At 40.5% G+C, this 18,632-nt stretch overlaps 1 protein-coding gene across 1 annotated transcript in view; it reads right to left on the bottom strand.

Moving 5' to 3' along the window:
• EIF2B3 (eukaryotic translation initiation factor 2B subunit gamma) overlaps positions 1 to 18,632 on the bottom strand; it is a 99,237-nt gene that overhangs the window by 40,548 nt on the left and 40,057 nt on the right. The window contains exon 5 of the mRNA XM_053950872.1: positions 7,938 to 8,027. Coding sequence (XP_053806847.1) covers positions 7,938 to 8,027 — 90 coding nt within the window. The remainder of the gene's footprint in view (positions 1 to 7,937; positions 8,028 to 18,632) is intronic.

Raw genomic sequence — 18,632 nt, 5'->3', positions numbered from 1 at the left:
GGCCTTTGTGTACAGCATAGCACACAGCCATCCAAGCAGGAGCTCCAGAGACAGTCACTTGCACCTCCAGTTTCCAAAGATCTCACACTGCCCTGCCCTTTATCAAGGGAGGAGAAGGGTGGTTCTGCTGTGGCCAGAGATCTCCCAACACAGCACTGAGACAGCAAACCCTCCTTTCCCCTCTTGGTGCTGGCCCAGCAGAGGCTCTCTGGACACAGCAGAGGGGAGCTGAGCAGAGAAGTGTGCTCTGGGATTGCAGCTGAAGCAGTTTGGAAAGGCAGAGCACTATGACCTCACACAATTTGCTCTTATTTATTTCAGCAGTTAAAAAAAAAATACCAACCCAAACCCCAGTGTTTAACTTTGTAAACAAATCATACTGACTTTGGCTATAAAGTTTACTGCAAATTTGCTCAGTTCAGAAAAGAGTTTCTCTACTGGCAAATTTTTACAGGCAGCTCTCCAGCGCTGGAAGAACTGCAGAGATCTGATTTGTTTTCTTAGCTGCAGCTCAGACTTTCACAGGGTGCACCCTGAGAGGAGGGCTCCCCAGGGAAAGTGGATTTCCCTGGTGGCAGGCAAGATGTTAACACTCAGCATTCCCAGGATAAGGTACTGTGAATTGCTAACTCAGACCTTTTGATGTGAGCACAGTGCTGCTGTTTATCATTATTGCCTCTCCAGTACCACAGTTGATCCTTCTGGCCACAGGAAGAGCTGCCCACTTCCCAGATGACTATACCTGGGAAACTGTGGCTTTTTCTACATCTAAAACTCCAGAAGGACTAGATTCTGGACAAAATGGTGATTTGCAAAACACATTACTAAACACAATAAAATTTTATGTGGTTTTAGGAGGAAGAGGGGCGGGGAGAAAGGGGGAAGGCCACCATAAAAGTATGTGAAATGTCCTACTATATAGGAGGAATATGTGTGTTGTCAATTTTGTTTTACATATGCCTACACTGTCTTTAGAAATGAAGTCTGATGATCTTATGTCACAAAGTGCATGTGACACTCAGGTGGAGAACAGAGAACCCAGAACATCTGAGCAAACACACAGCGGCATCTGCCTCCACCAAACCTGAAATGACCAACATTCAGAGGTGCAACTAGGGTGCCTGTAGAAAAATTGCCCAGAATTTCCTATTTTAAATTTCTGTTTTCATCTGTTTGTAAACTTTGCCAAAGTGTAACTGTTTTGGCTGAAATTACCCATTCCAGGTGTTTCCCTCAAGCTGATTATTTTTTGGATAGCATCATCAAAAATGTCTCAGCTATTTCCAAGAACAAAATTACGGAAAAACCCCTTTGTTTTGATCACATTAAAAATATTTCATCTGCTGTGCTGAAAAGCTCTTGCACTTCCATGCTTGGAATTTGGCACAGCACAAGGTTGTCTTTTCGTCTGGGCATTACATTTGTAAACAGAAAAAGTGCCCATACTACACCAGGCTAAGTCTGAAAAAACACTGTTTGCACATGCTTGGAAGAGACCCGTTTGGTTTGGGTTTTTTTACTTCTAAAAGGTAGAAGTACTTCTACCTTGGGCATGCTCCATTCTCTCTTTTCTGCAATGCAATTGAAGTACTTGTGCACTATTCCACAGAGAAACAGAGTATGCTCTGGGCCAAGGTTATAAATGATGACATGGATATTCTTTGAAGTTTAGAGCATCCCATCTCTTTCTGGTGGCTGACCTGAAAGGTGATAAATCTATACTGATAACAGCTACTCTGTTAGCAAGAGTCACAATAGACCCACTGATTAATTCCAGAAGTGAATTAATATATACGTACATAAATAAATATATATTCACACACTTAAAGAATATTATGGTAACAGTTTGGGCACTCAAATTAAGAAAGCTAGAAGCATGTTGCTTATACCTCAGTTAAGACCTTGTGTGTTCATGTTATGATACAACCCTTAAAAACACACCTACTTTTCCTCTCTCGCCAATCTCAATTTCTTCTTCACCAAATGCAAAGACGGACTATGCCCTGGGGATGGATCACCTTTGTGTAATGAGGCAGAAGAATGCCTCATTTGTTAGAACATGTGTGTTAAATGTACAAGGCAGAGGGCTGCAAGAGGAGAAAAGAACTGCTAAGATGTAAGACAAATGAATGATGCCTGAAGAACTAATTTTTACTTTTTTTTTTTTTTTTTTTTTTTGGTAATTCCCTCCTGTCAGAGGTACTTTATGGATGGTGCTGAATGCAGAACATAAATTCAATTTCCGCAGGTTGCTATTGATTATCACCCTGCAACAGCTATCATCAATGGAAAACTTTTTCAACATTACGAGCTCCCTGTATAACATTAATAATTGAAAAATGGCATACTTAAAGACAAAGCTGCTTCAAACCTCAACTCTTGTGTACCCTGGTTTCCTTCTTTCAGAAGGGGAAAACCACTGCTTCACTAATAGATGTGCTGAACAGAGTTAATGGGTGTTACAGAATCAGTGATGAGCACCAAGAGGAACATATTTACTTTTACCTTTCCAAAACAAAGTATTTGACTTATCTTCAGAACATGGTTTAAACAGGGATTAAGGCTGGTGGCCTTCACCTGAACTACAGAAGTTAGGTACAACACTGAACAGTGTCTCCTTTAGTAAACATCTCAGGCAATAAATGAAGCTATGGTCACAGACAGGGAAAAAAAAACCCAAACAAGGTACAAAGTCATATAACTGAAGCTGTACCATAATATGTGGGAAAAATAAAAGCAAAAAGTTGCAAAGAGAGCCTCAGCTGTGGCACTTATTAATTGGCAAGTGCTACAAAGTTAGTATTTTTAAATGTGGCTTTTTGTACGCTCAACTTTAACTAAGGTTTGATTAGTATGTTCCTGACAAGCTCTTCGCTGATGAAATTTGAGAAAAATTATTTTGGGGACCTTATTGATTAGAACCACATACTGCTTTGCTTTAGGCAGCCTTGATCTGGCTTTGGACTTTGTGGTCTACCCCAATGAGGGATGAAAACAGTAGTCCCCATATGGCTACAGGTTTCAGCTGTGAGTATGGTAAAATTCTAACAAATATAGCAAATGTTGCCATCTGTACCTGCACAACTGACTTTGGGCACAATGCCATTCATGTATTCATGTGTTATAAATGCATATTATATATGTTCTTAAGCATATTCACAGGATATGTAGAGACATATCCTCAAGACTTAAATTTCCAAAGCAAGTTTGAATTTTCCATGTTAAAACCTTACAAGGAAAGGGGTTGCTCTATACCTATCTCCCCTCTGCCCTCCTCTCAATTACGTATCTTACTTCACCAGGCCAAAGCTTTAGAAATATTCAGGAAAAACAGAACACAAGCTACCATGCAACTTCCTTTTGATCACATTTCTCCTGGTAGCAGCTTTGCTGGGATTGTTAGCAAGCAAACTGTCAGCACACAGCAAAGAAATACCAGCACATGTCTGTGCAACACGCTGGGCTCACACGGCACAGGCCCACATCCTGCCCTCTGCTACACGTGAAGTTCATGGGGGAAAGGGAATAAGGACTCTCTTCTTCCATCTGCTCCGAATGCAGCAGCAAGGCAGGATTCCAACCTAGCACTCAGGAGAGTGCCAAAAAAGGGACTGGCTACTGTGCTGGCTGCCACTCCAGGGCCCCAGGGGTGTGAGGCCCGCCAGCTGTGGGGTGGAGCCGTGCCCCCAGCCAGCTACAGCCTCTGCTTCTGTCTCGCTGCTGGCTCAGCACGTGGAACGATTGCTTTAAGAAAAGCAATATTGTGCACTTCATCGTGTTGTGCAGGTGTTCACCTTCAACTGTCCCTGCCCTGTGCTGGCAGAGCAGCTCCAGCAGCATGCACAGCCTCTGCTTGCCTGTCTTCCCACACCACAGAGCGTGGCAGCTAGGAGATACATGGGCTGGCTTTGCTCTGAAAGAGGAAATGTTGAGGGAAGGAAAGCTCTCACCTAAATACAAAGAGCTCACATTTTTAACTGACTTCTCTCCCATGTGGAGGTATGATACAACTCCACACTCTCCACCAAGACCAACCTCAGCAACTCTAATTTCACTGATGAAGAAAGGAGTCTGGTGAAGAATCAAAGCCCTCCACTGAAACAAACCTTAGGGCAAGGTACCACCAGCAGAAAATTCAGCCCTGAACTGAATTTTCAGCCCTGAAAACAAGAGCTGCTTCACATCGAGGTCACAGTTCCTGTTCAGACAGGATAAATCCAGCTGGTAGGAGGGTATGGTCTGTGACCTCTTGTGAATCTCATGAGGACAGACCCAGAAGTCACCAGTGATTGGGTATCCACTGCAGATGCAGGGATGGAGACTCCGAGTTCATCCGAGGGCAGAGCTCCCAATCCCGTACTGGCACTGCAGCTGATTAGAGAGCACTTTTTATCAACCTACACTGGTGAAGCAGAAGCATGGAAAGAAGAGAAGGAACAAATTCCAGCCGTAGGAAATAAACTGCTACGGGCAAGAATTTCTTCAGCTGTTGCCCAAGCCAGCATGGAACCACGAGCATTTGAGCTAGGTAGGTTTGAACAGGGTAGGACCCTTGCACACTTGATTTCATTAGGATCCAGTGCTGAACTAGTGGATGAGTGACAGATGGAGATTTAACTGCCAAAATGCATTTTTTCCTCCTAGGAAAGGAAAGAAAAAGCAGTTTCATTCCTGAAAAATAAATTCCCCAGGCTTAAATTACATTAGGGGCATGGTATTTTTTATTTTTGTCTGGACATACATATTTGAGGGTGTTCTAATAAACAGAATATTTCCTCTGACTTTTATTCAAAGGCACTAGCAAGTTCTGCCTTTTAAAACTCAAGAATTTGATTTGCTATAGTGCAATAAAACTTCAGGCAGGATAATCATAAATTCAGGCCTTTTAAAATAGTTCATAAAAATATATTAAAGGACTACAAACTGAATTACAGGCTACCAAACAGTATTTTGACCTCTCCTAACATCCCTCATCATAGAATCTCACTGCTACCAAACAAATACTGATTATTTTCTAAACAATCCCACCTAGAAGAGGAAACAAGTACATAGAAAAATCAAAGAATCTGTCTAGTACCACAAAGCAAGACAGTGATAAAGCTAATGAAAAAACCCTTGGTATCATGACTTCATCTTGGAGCTGAATATTCAGCCTTTTTCCAAAATTGCCACTCAACAAAGTTGTTGCAAATCCTACAGGAAGATTTATACAGTTAGACAGAACTAAAGTTTAGCCATTTCATGTTTTTTTTCCTGTTTTCATATTAGTTGCTTGTGACTTTTTACTTGATCTACAGCACATATATTAACCTGAATGCCAATTACTCTTACAGGTACAGCTATAAACAAGTTAGATTCACCCAGGTAGAGCTTGTTCTTGCCACATCTTTCCAGCTAAGCTGGGACTCACTGAAGAAGAAACAGATCTCATACAGATAACTACATTAGTTTTCATGTAATGCTTCAACCTGGAAGTAATCATAATTTTCCCCTACAAAAGCCAGTTGTAGCAACGGAATTTTTTACTGCTGGGCAACATCTTTTCAACTTTTGTATGTCAAAAAACATTTGAAAAAATGTAAATGCTTCACTGAGCTACAAACAATGAAAAAAGGTGTTCTGCCTGCCATCAAACCCCGCTGTTAAAATATTAACACAATGTAAATATTGTAATATTGAGGAAGTACACTGTGTCAGTACTTCCTGGCACTGTACAAGAGCTTCACTGTTCCCTTCAGTCCCTGCTGTTAGTTTTAAACACACACAACTTAAACAAGGCATCTGAGCTTCTCCGGTCCTGGTGCAGAACTGCAGAGAGGCAAACTCTTACTGTAGGCTCTTTCTAGACTAAAAACCAAAGTATTAAAAAGAATCCTTAAACCCAAACAATTATGTAGATATCAGTACTTTTGAGGCAAAAAAAAAAAAAAAATCCCAGAGTCTTTCAAAAGTCTTGGCATATTGCTGCCAAACATGGAAAGATCTCTGGGTATGCACTGTCTTCCCCTTCCTCAGAGAAGAAAAACAAGCTGCAAATGCCCACCAGTGCCAGAAGTCTGAAAGCTGAAGTTATTCCTCATGGCAAAAGTCCCATTCCCCAGATTTGCCAGTTAAGCACATTACTTGCAATTGACTCTCTCAATTGACTGAATAAGCAGCATTTGTGTAATAAAAGAGAATGAAGCAGCTATCTACCATCAGTAAGCCAGATGTTGCTATCAGGTCTTAAGAAACACTGTCTAGCTGCTGTAATGATCTATTTGTCATGGAAGTGTCACAGAAAAGCAGCACAGCTTCAAAAAATAGTGAAGACAGAATAACCTCGCTATAGAAAACAACAAAAAAAAAACCCCAGTCGGTCATACTTGCAACAAGTCAGTAGGCTTGTTCTATGGGGATCTGGGGGCAACTAGAAGAGTTTTACTCTACTGGCTTTGGTTAATACAAGGCAAAATCCTGACTGACAAGGTCAAAGATCTCACCAGTTTCCGCTGAAATAGTAGGAAAAAAATTGAAATCTGAAGTTACCTCTATTTACACCTAGAGGCCTCTCTGAGTGACATATCTGACAAAGATCATCCTTGTCCCACAGATCTAAATTCAAAACAGAATGAAATACCAGGGAAAAATAACTGAATGTATGAAATGTCTAATATTCCAGAAATGTCTAATCCCAGCATAACTAGGTGCTAGGGTTTCAAGAAATGAGTCCTTCATGCTGTATTAGGACAAAAGAAAGGTGTAAACACTGCTTCATGCTACCACAGGAAGCATGGGAATTCCAAACCCTCATCAACTTTCTAAAACATGCTAAATAAATGGTTTATTCCAGGTTGATTCCTGCTGCTCCTGAAACTTTCTCACCTTTCACACGGTTCTGTACACAAGTGGGAACTAAAATAACTTGTACAATGCCCCCGTGTACCAAAGTGTTGGATAAGCCTTATTCTTATGTGTGGTAAGAAACTGCCCTCAGGGTTAACACAGATTTTCCACTTAATTTTAACTCGCTCACAGACCCTTATTCTGGAAGAGCTCCTTCAAGCATGTATCCAGCTGTACCACCAGATTTGTATATGGTCAAGACTAACATAAATCTCCCACCCTCAATGTTTTTTCACATGTCAGTTTATCTGCTAAGAAAATGTACTATGAACACAACACTTAGCCTCTGTATCTTTTATCTTACTTAAAAGGGTAGAAAAACTCTTGAGAACTCAGTGAGCATTCAGTGTATGTAATGGGCATGAGAGGGCTATAAAAAGCCTAGGAACAGGACATAATTCCAAAACTGAACTACTTACTGTGAGGGGGAGTGTTCATTTGTTTGTTTTTAAAAGACAAACAGGGTTTTTTTTTCTGTCTGTTTCATGAAATATTATAGCTAAGATCCTTCTCCACTTCCATAAATGGATGTTTTTCTTACTCTCAGTGTGTGGTCTCAGAGTTTTGACAGAGGAATATCACAAGCTAAAACATAGGATGCTACAGAGATAGCCCACCTGCAGTGGTGGTGGATGTGAAGGGGCAGAGGGAAGGTGATTGCAAAGACCAAAACAGACTGTGGTGGGGGAAATCAAAGGTCAGAAATGTATTCACAAGCCTAACAATAGGGAAGCCCTGGTAAAATGAGCAGCCAAAAAGAACAGATACATTAGAAAAAGAAGGGATGCATAAAAGAGACAAAAATGTTAGTGTTCACTTATGCTGGGGTTTTTGTTTAGTTTTGTTTTTTCAAAAAGATCCTAATAAGACACTCAGACATAATGCTTGGCATTTCTTTTAGTATAGTTAAAATATTTTGAAAACTAGTTTCTTTTATATTTCTATTTTATGCTAGCTAATTTAATGGAAAAAAATTCCTTTAAAAGCTCTGGTGTAAACCATATGTAAATGCAAATGCCTGCTACTACCTTGTGTGTTGCTTGGTTTCTTACCTGTTTTCTACCAGAAAGTCTACCACATATTTCTTCAGACAGTAGAGATGGGCATCCATTAGCCCCGTTCTGATGTGCATTCTAGGGTGCCTGAAAAAGAATAAAAAAGGGAAAATCATGAAGCTTTGCATGGCTGTTTACAAGAACTTGACTTTGCAATGAGGTCAGGGGATAGTGAGAAGTGGGCAAAGGTCTGTTCCTTTCCATTTACTGTTGGATTGCTGGAACAGAAGAGCTCAGGCTGCCATTATTGGGTTGTGTCTATAAACTTACACCTGCTGGCCCTGGGCTGATTTGCTGCAAAAGAAAACACCTCCTCCAAGGAGTCATTACTCCTGCTACATCTTCTCATGTAAGTGGAAATTGCACATTACTGGGCAGGAAGCCAAAGTAATGGGCCCAGAGTGCTAAAAGTTACAGTGGGTAATGTCAGGGTACAATAATTCAAAGCTTCTGGCTAAGTGCCTGCCTTAATATATATGCAAGGCTGGGCATGTTCTGCTAGCAAACACAACACTACTACTATATTTTCTCCAACACTTCCTGGAGGGGAAGAGGGGAAAGAGATGGGGTCTGCTCACCTTTCCTACACTAATGATTGCCACAGCTCAATTACAAAGCATTTGGCTATCCAGCCCAGTAAGGTGGGAAAGATCAGTAAAACTCCCACTCATCCTAAGTCAAACAGGGAAGTCTTTGCTTTCAGAGTGGTTCAGGTTAATATTTCAGAACCTCAAGAATCTCTGGTAGCTTCAAAATTTTAAGAACAAAGTCTAAACCATAAAGACTAATTGACTGCTTCTATTGCTTCTCTTTATGATTTCTCTGTTCTTGGATAATGGAAACCCTTTTTGGAACCTGTTTCAAACCAGCTAGATATTTTAGGCCAATATTACTTTCCCTTCCACAAATCTGTGGCCTCATTTGAGTGCATTCTGGCTGCCTGAACATTTGCCACTAGTTTTCAGAACAGAAAAGCCACAAGAATATTTAGCCTGCAGATTAAAAAAGACAAAACACAAGAACAGTCAGGGACTATGCTGAGCTGTTCAAGACATCCATAACTGCACCCACAGTCAGAGGCTATTAAGGAGAGAAATTTCAATCCACACCTGAAATTGTCTGTTTTTATTTTGCTTCCTTTGATGTGTGGATTTAATAATTAAGTTTCAGTGAACATATTTTATCAGTGTACTCTATCCAACTTGGTTTGCTTATTCCAGAACATGCTAAAGTCAGATGTTTGTGATCATGATCACTTTTATTATGTAGTTAGCTCAGCAGAAGGATCACTCACAAATTGGGCACGCATATAAATATAAACAGTAAACCAATACTACCACACCAAATATTTAGTAACACCAAAGTTACCAAGAACATCCGGTGTTCTAGTAAGCCATTTTCAGTGCATTTCTCAATTAATGCCTTGAACTACCAAACTATTTAAGTGTTAACATTTCATGACTTATGTGGCATTTCTCAAGCATACCATTCAAGCTACGCATATTTTTGACTATAACAAAATTCTTTAAGTCCCATTTCCAAAAGGAAAGCTCCTATAATAGTAGTACAGCACTTTGCAGTGAAGTATGTGGTACTAGAAAATGATATATGCACTTTCAGTAGATTACTTCATTAACAAAACATGAGCTCACCTAGCAATGCTCCAGTACTGATGTTATCAGTGGCCCAGATGTTGCTGTGGAAGGCAGCCCAAATAGCAATGTTCCTTATGCAAAGAGGATAGGGAATCCACTAATTTTAATGAGATCTTGCAGTTGGAAGTCAGCAGATTCCCTCCTGCTCTGCATCCTGAAAATGGTTTCCACATTTTGTGTATGTATGAGAGGGAGAAATTTCCTATCTTCTCTGAGAAAGGTTCCTTTGTATTTATGTAATAAATATAATCGTTTACTGGGAAACCGAACAAATCAATGGAACAGGCAATAAACATGTAAAAATACAGAAACAGATAGAACATAGGAAGGAGAGGCAAAAATGGAAGGAAAAAATCCAATTCTTAACCTGAAGATGACAAATAAGACAAAATTTCTTTAGTGCCAGAATGCCAGTTTTTTCTCTTCCTATTCAAGATCTTTCATATACCCCCCATTAAACACCAGGCAGAGGAAGGCTGCAGGGGCTAGGCATCAAGCAACGGTGTAAAACAGGAATTCCCCAGTAAATGCTGGTTCTGTTGCCAGTGTCTGTGTGGCTCTGACACATGCAGTCTCCCCACCTGCAAACTGGAATAAGGCTATTTAGCTACACCACAGGACACTGAGGATTTGGGGACTGAAGTTTGTCTCTGCATGCAAGCATTGTACCAAGTTTTACTGTAGCTAAGCAACTTTGTTATAAAGTCATATAAAATCGGTGGAAGTGGACAAATAGTAGCATGGTGCTATCCCAGCTCCTCCATCACACACAATAAAACCCCCCACAAAAAGCAGCCAGACTACAAGATGTACTGAAACACCAGTCTGAGTTAGCTTTCAATGTAGAATACACTAACAATAATGGAACATCATGCCGGACAAGAGGGAGGTCCCACAATGAAATCCTCCAAAATACAGACCACCTAAGAGATTTGCAACAGAATAGTCCTATAGATTAATATTATAATCACAGCTTCAAAGGTCAAACAGGCAAGTTTGGGCACATGCATAAACAAAGCTGTGATTTCTGTAAACCAGGCTCAAGAAGAGAATAGCCACACTAAACCAGACTGATAAGAGCACTCTATCGTAACAAGCCACTAAAGATGATGTTCATTTTCATTGACTAGTGCTTAAACCAGTTTATCTTCAGGTAAAAGCAAAGGAGCCAAATAATCTAACAGATAATGGCAAGCCCCATCACCATTTCAAATGAGCATCTGGTTACTAATATCAAGAGCCACACTCCCATCTCATGCCTCTGATCTCCCACTCCACCAGCTAATCTTTACAACATATGAAAAATGAGCCCGTCGCAAGAACAGCTGATACAGAGAGAATCGAATAACAAACAATGCAGGAGCTGACGCACCTAGACTTATTGCTTCGAGGGAGATAATACAGAAGGCTTTTAATTATATCATCAAAGCCAGAGAAAAGGTACTAGGAGGGGCTGGCTGCAGATGGTTAAGTGTTAATGAATGCCGGGTTGGGTGGTTTATCAAAAGAAAAAGACTGGAAATGTATCTGAGAGGGTCACCCTTGAGATGAAAGTTGCAACAGCCATTGTTGGAGCACTTTAATGAGGGAGGAATGTCAAATGTGTACCCTGTAAGAATCATACCAATTACTAAATGAACTTCAGTTCAATCTAGCAAATGTAATCAAGCACAAGTCATTAAAATACACAGTAAAACTCCCTTTGGTGCTGCCACTATAGTGTCTATTACTGTCTGTGCTCCCATGCAAGGGAGGGGGTTGCTCCCAGTTATAAGCTCTGTGTGTTAACTGATGGCAGATTTTAGTCCTAATGATGAGGCATGGAGGGCTCCCTGGCAGAAAGTCGACAATTAGAAGGCTAGGAGAGATCTGTGGAGAAGTCAGGAAAAGATTAAAAGAGCAATTTCAATGTGCAAAATTAGCTTTTATTAGCACATAATTCCACAAAATCCTGACTCAGGATGAGAATGCATAAAGGTCTGCAAGAGTCCTTAGAAAAGTCTGTGCCTGTAATTCCTGACACGCCATTGTGAAATAATAAGCAGTACTAACAGGATTGATGCATGCTTCATACATGGCATTGCTTTGAAAGTGGAGCCCAGAGCTTTTCTTTCCCTGATAACCCCCCTCAGGATTTCCTCCCTCAGGGAAATCAACCACTGATAGAGCAAACTTCCCTTGTTTAAAGGCAAGAAGTTGGACAATTGTTTCAACTGCAAACTAATTAAGAGAGATTACCACCAAGAGCTGGAGGTTCCAACCAGCTCCATACTCCCACTGACAGTGTGATAATGCCAGGCTGGGGTCAAAATCATAAATCTGAAGGGAGCACACACAATGCTTAAAGCCAAAAAGCCTCTCTACTAAGCATGGGATATTGCCACATTAACCTCACCACCTCACAAATAAACTAGCTGAGAAAGAGAAATCCCATGGCCTCCCTTTCCCTAACTTCATACAGCTGTTGACGGAAAATATGAAGGTCTTTAAATAAGCTCAAGGATCTGAGGCTGTCCGTACTCTAACACTAATCCAGGCAATGACACAATAAAAATCTAATCATACCTGCTATTAACCTGGCTCCTAAACCTATTCCGGAATTACATCAGGTGGGCTCATGGGTATTAGTTAATCTTCCTCCCTTGTCCTTCCAAAATAAATAAATAACAGCAAGCTATGTGCAAACTATGCATTCCACACTTGCATCTTTTCTAACTAATGGCATGTAGCTCACATAGTCCATATAGCCAACACTCTCTCACATTCTTCCTATCCCCACACCATGAACTGTGCTCTTGCATGAAGCAGCGTGCGGTCCAGTTCAAACACAGTGCTGACCCCTGCCTGTCTGCAAGAATGTGGTGCTCTCGTGTTGATATAAAGCCAGTGTACAGATCAACATGAAGAGAAGTCTCACAGCAAAAGCTGCCAGACCACCTTTAATGTCTCAAGCATTCCTGCTTTTAAAGGAAAAAAAAATAATCCCTAAATCGCATTGCTCATTTACGGGACAGCTCTTGGCTGTAAACTCACTAATAATAAAAGACCACTGTTACACTGGCTCTTCAAAAATCCCAGACACCTTATGACCTTAATTTTTTTTTTTTTTTTTTTTTTTTTTTTTTACACAGTGCTTTTGACCAAAAAGATCCCAAAACACTTATCCCCATGAATGTCCCCACTGTGTGCCGGGGCTCCTTTGCCCACCGGTGAAATGCTGCCACCTCTGGGCTGCAGAGCTGCGGTGGCGGGGCCGGCCGGGCCCCCCGCCGCTGCAGAGGAGGGTGGGCAAAGGGGAGTCAGAGGATGCGAATTCTTGGGTGGGACTGCTTCAGTTCTGCCTGAGGAACACCTCAGCAATGGGACCCCAAGAGCTCAAGACGACATAGGCTACTATGAGGTGTCTCCCAACACGTGCCATGAGCCCTGGACGACCCTGACCTCCGTTTCCCTGCTCAGGGGCATCCCCTCACTCTTTCCCTGCCTGTAGTTTTGTAACAACCTTATTTAAAAAGACAGAAGGGCAAGGTTTGCTTTGGTCCACTGAGGATTTGGCAAGGAAGGACAGGACACTGCAGTTCTGGTAACAACTACCCACCATCCATCCTCACAGCTGCTGCTGCTAAAGAGACACTGCACCAGAAATGGGAAGTACATTCCAAATGAAAATGTTTTATTGATCTAGTGACCTAAGTTGCTTGAAAGCCTTCTGAATAATAAATATTTTTCACTTAAAACCTTCACCACATGCCATTTTTCTTTGTTGTATTATGTTATTAATATACCCATGAGACTATAATACAAACTCTGAACCTACTTTTGACAAAAACATGCTGAAAACTTTTTGGTAAAGGAACTAACCTTCATGGAAAGCCAAAGATTAAATCATTTTCTCTAGCATAAAGAGTATAGGTTAGCAGTCAGAACTCAGGATTAATATTTGCTCAAGGTCAGTAATGGTTTACAATAAGCCAGTGTGACCTCTCTGTAGAAAGAGTAATTTTCTTGGCAACAACGCAGTGTTTTAAAGTTAACATCTCTTCTGACTTTGATGCTGAAGAGCAAGAGTGCCAATGGCTGCACAGCCACCCCATCACATGAACCTATAAAAAATGTTTTTCTTCATCTTCCTTCAGCTTCCCCACAGGAAAAGGAGAACAACAGTATTTCCCCAGCCACCCCAAGTCAGAGGAGTACTCCCTGGGGGCTGCACGGCCACATTGCTGGATGCACGTGCATCCCCCTGGGAGCACACCAGACACAGCTGCCTGTGAAAGCACTTCCCTAAACTTGGTTCCAAGGGTCTTCTCTACCACACTGAATGTGAACAGCTGTAGGAAACAACGCAGGGGCCAAGCTGCCCACAGCACTACCACCCCTTTTCTCTTTCCCTGTCGCTGGAAAAGCAGAGTTAATGCAAATATTTTATACTAGACACTTTTATACTAGATACTATTCTTCTAGAATACAGAATTGCTATGTATAAACTGGGAAAGCAAAAGAGAGAGACCAAAATGATAATAAGCCTGGAGTTTGGTGTGAACAGAAGAGAATACACTGTGAAGGAGGGCGGGGACTGCCAGAGACATTATTAATAGGTTTTACCCTTGAGCTCTGGCAGCTACTTGTTCTATACACAGAGGAAAAGGATTAATCAAGCCTTGCACGTAAAGGTTCTTTCTATGGTCTGCCAAAATATTTAAAGGGCTATATACAAAGTGTAAGCCTTATTATTATACACATTCAATGTAATCATCTTATGCTACAGTTAAGGCCAGGATGACAATAAAGTAGATTATTGTGTGCTATAACCAATTCAATTCCAACACAACGGGACATGGCTTAGTCACTTAGTTCAGATCTGGTGTTTGAGCTTATTTTTCTTATGCTGGGCTAAACTGTGATTTAAGAGATTTAATCGAGCTTTGGGAAATGCTTTCTTTGCTGAAGAAGGAGAAAGAACTAAAAGTCTGCACCTGGCAACCCTAATCATTTCCAATTTTCAGCTCATTTTGCTTCCTGCTTCATGGAAATTCACCTTAGTAAATAATTGTTCCCTAAGATCACCAGGGCTGAAAGGATGACAACACTTCAGAGGAACAAGTTTTAAGAAAACAACTGAAGCTGGAGGATTGTATAGAGGCTACTGAAGAACAGCAGGTCCTGCTGATCCCTCTTACATTAGTTCCCTAAGGGCTAAGCAGCAGACATATGATATATTTTTTTAAATCAAATAATTACAGTAAATGCATGGGAAACTGAATACTAGGTCAAAGCTGCAGGTCACTAGCAATATGTAGCTTAAACACAGCAAGGCTGACACAATTTCTTCATGCCACTGGCCTGGACTCAAAGGCAAATAAAAATGTCCTTGCAGTGTGAGCCTTGCATGACAAGGCTCTGAAGACCTTCTGCACCTCCCAGGTGAGATGGGTCCTACTTAGAATACACGATCTGCAAAATTTGGGAATTTAAGGTAAGGGCAACCCTTTGGGCTACTAAAATACATAGGCAAAAAGAAATTCTTCCTCCCCTAACTTTAAATTGCAAGTAAAAGCATAAGCAAAAAAACTCTCCAAAGTTGAAAAAAGCATAAATGTTTCCCTTGCATTTCACAGCACCCAGGAGCAGAACAAATTGAAGCCATCACACGTATCCTTGGGTTTCCCATTGTGAGTTGCTGTTCAGGCACTTCATGAGAATCACCTACTTCTGCACCACCAGCTTATCAAAATTAAAAATCTCTCTTTAAACCTGTTGCTATGCGCAGGCCACAGGCTGATCACTCACTTCCCTTTGCTATGATCTTTGCCTGACAAGGAAACAGGCTCTTCATGACAGAAGGTGCACCTTTGTGAGTCTTTCTGTAGAATATATTTGCATTCAAGAAAGTTAAATTTCACCAGACTGAAGAACAACCTGACAAGAGGCTGACAGCAGGTCATTAGGGTTAGAAGGAAGAAGAGAAGTGGAGAAGAAAGACTACATGTTAGACAAAGCAGCATCTGGCTCCCACCAAAACATACAGTCCAGAAAGCAAGAAGACAGCTTTGAGTCCAAAGATGGGAAAAAACTTAAGTGTTATGGTTTTTATTACCAAAATCCACTCAAATCCAGCCCATGTAAATCCAGCCTTTCTGCCTTAAACCTGGCAATGCTGATTTCCTTCATTTACTGTAAGCAAATTATACTTTGTTCCTACTCCTTGATGGTCTGTAGCTTCCCTAGCTGATGCTTTGACCTATGTGGGTTTTTTTTTATTTTTGGCAACTACTGCTTCTGCCTCAGTTTTGGTTCACAATAAGCTTTTGCTACCTTATCTACTCTCATCTCAATTCCACTGGAACCTCAACACTTTAGCACTTGACATGGTAACCACTCTTCATACCGACAAGATCCCAATAACTGCAAGTGTCAAATATTTAATTAGGTAATGAGAACAACTTTTATCTCAGGCAGAAATTAAAGTGGGCACAGAACTTGGCTCTGTAGCCACTGTGGAGGGAGCCTGGCAGTGACTGCCAGGGCACAGGCTGCTTCACACCTTGGCAGTGCTGAAAAGGTACATAAAAGAAAAATACATGTTGAGGAAATTCTTCTAAGGAATCAGCACTCAGACTTCATGAATCCTGCTTCCCTACAGAAAAACAGAGGGGTTTCCTGACCTGGTTATACTAAAGTCATGACACAACCTGTGTATTCAGATACATCCTCAGAGACATGCTAGCTCAGATTTAAGGCAGCATCAACCTTGAGCTGTGAGATTTCAGGACAGTGAGAGCCATCAGAGCTTGGGACATCAACCACTTTAGAGTACAGCCCAGTCCTGCTGTAAAATATCCCAGGTGATAGGAACATCACACAAGAAGCACAGATATACTTACACTCTCTTCTAGTTTAGAAGAACCTATGCAATTTATCAACTAATATTTTGACAGTATCAAACAAGAACTTCATTAAAAGAATGTCTTAAAATTAGCAAGTGTAACATTCTTCTTGCAGAGTGACAGCAGAATTGAAAACCAAAGGAGAACTAAAGTCAGACTGAAGCCGCTGACAGACATCACTCATCTTTCCAGCCCAAAAGCACTTTATGATTACTTCTTTTAATAGCTAACGGGCATTTTACAAAACACCATATAATATATTCTACTAATACCATGGAAGGAGGAATATAATTATCAGAAAAAAAAAGGAAAAAAGACTAGACACAAAAATTATCATCACCACAAGATGACCTTAACATCCACCCAAAGTCCAAATTTGCATTTTTTTAAACAAGTAATTACAGTGGTTACAACCACACTAGATTAGTTTCTGGTTAGACCAGATTACTCATGATTTAAAATTTTCAGACTTGTTAATAGCTATAACAGAAGTTGCTGCTTCTTATTACTACAAGAAGCAGAACCTACAACTAAAACACTTTCAGGAAGATGCTAAAGTTGGAGCTCTATAGCATTAAGCCCAGATGAACGAAAACATACTGCACTAAAGACAGAGCTGGATTTCCAAGAATCTCTCCCTTTTACCCATTAGTAGCACCTGAATAAAAGCTTAAGGTTAAGCTGGAAGAATTTTACTCCTTTGGAACAGTGATCATACAGCAATTAGAATATTGCAGAAGAAAATCCTGGTGAATTCAATGTAATGAGAAGGTACTTTGAGCAGGTTTCCTTCCTTCTCTGGAACAATTATTGCTGACTGAGAAACTTCACACGCACTTGAGTGAAGTTTCTCACTTCAGCACATGCTAAGGTGGGAGTTGCCTTTATAAATAAGCAAGCAAAAAAAACCCCAAAACACATTCTTGAAGGAAAAGTTGTCAGGACAGCTAATAAAACACTGCTCATCAGTGTATTTTCAGAATTCCAATATTATTTTTAAAAAATTTTAGCTGCACTTATGAAGACCAGTTTTTGGCCAAAATTACCACATATTTTATTGCTATGACACCCAGCATATTACTTGTCTGGAGATAGAGTGGCTTTAACAATTAAATAGATTGAAGAAATGTCATTAATCTAGACTTCAGTGGTCCCTCACAGTGAAAGCAGCAATAGAGAACCATTTTCAGCACAGATCACAAGTTGGTATTGAAAAGCAAGTGAGAAGACAGCAACTGAATCCTCTGTTGTTTATACCACCTGGGGCAAAGTTTAAACCTCACAGCCTAGAAGCAATAAACTGGCCATGGCAAGTACCAGAGCTCAGACGTTCCATCATTTGCTCTTAGAAGAGTCCTCTGTACAAAAACCAGAGCAGCAACAAATCCAGTCCCTGTCCTTTGCAAGGCTAAACTCATGGTAGGACAATTGCCTCATCTTGAAACATTTAGCCTAACAGAAAGAAAAAGAAAATGGGTAGTGGATGACCTGAAGATTATAATTTACAATTTTACATCAACCTCAGATACTACAAAAACAAAACAACTTCTATTCCCTTCTTGCTCAGAAAAGACTGGGACCATTCTGCCTGTGGTTGTAGACTGTTTCAATATTATCCAACTGCATAAATGAAACTAGTGTCAAAATTAAATTTTAAATGGCTTGAGGTTTATAGGAATTAAAGAAGGAAAAATTAAATTTGAAACTCTGCTTGTTTACTAGCACTAATTAAATATGCCAGATTTCTGGGCAAGCTTCCTAGCCTGTGGCTACTACGTTACTGGCTTGTAAAACAGTCAACAAGTGCATGAGTACAAAGCACAAATACAATAACAGATTTCGTGTACAATCCTGCCCTTAGTTTATAAAGGCAAAATGCATTAGAACCAATCTGTAACCATAAAGACCTGTGCTAACCCTCTACACTATGCTAGTAATATAAAAAAGGCCCAAGTCTACAATGGCTGCTTTTGCAGAGACAGTTAAAAAAAAGTAAACACAGAGAGAGGCAAGAAGCAGTAAACATAACAAAAATGAAAATGAAGCCTTAAAGACCACTTTACTTCTAAAAATTCCATGCTTCTGGGCTCTGCTCTCAAAATAATTTGCTATTAAAAATAAAAGGGAGTTTTAACACTGCAACAGAAGAG

This window comes from Vidua chalybeata, chromosome 9 (assembly GCF_026979565.1).
Source record: "Vidua chalybeata isolate OUT-0048 chromosome 9, bVidCha1 merged haplotype, whole genome shotgun sequence".
Lineage (NCBI taxonomy): Eukaryota > Metazoa > Chordata > Aves > Passeriformes > Viduidae > Vidua > Vidua chalybeata.
This window is presented reverse-complemented; position numbering and strand designations above follow the sequence as displayed.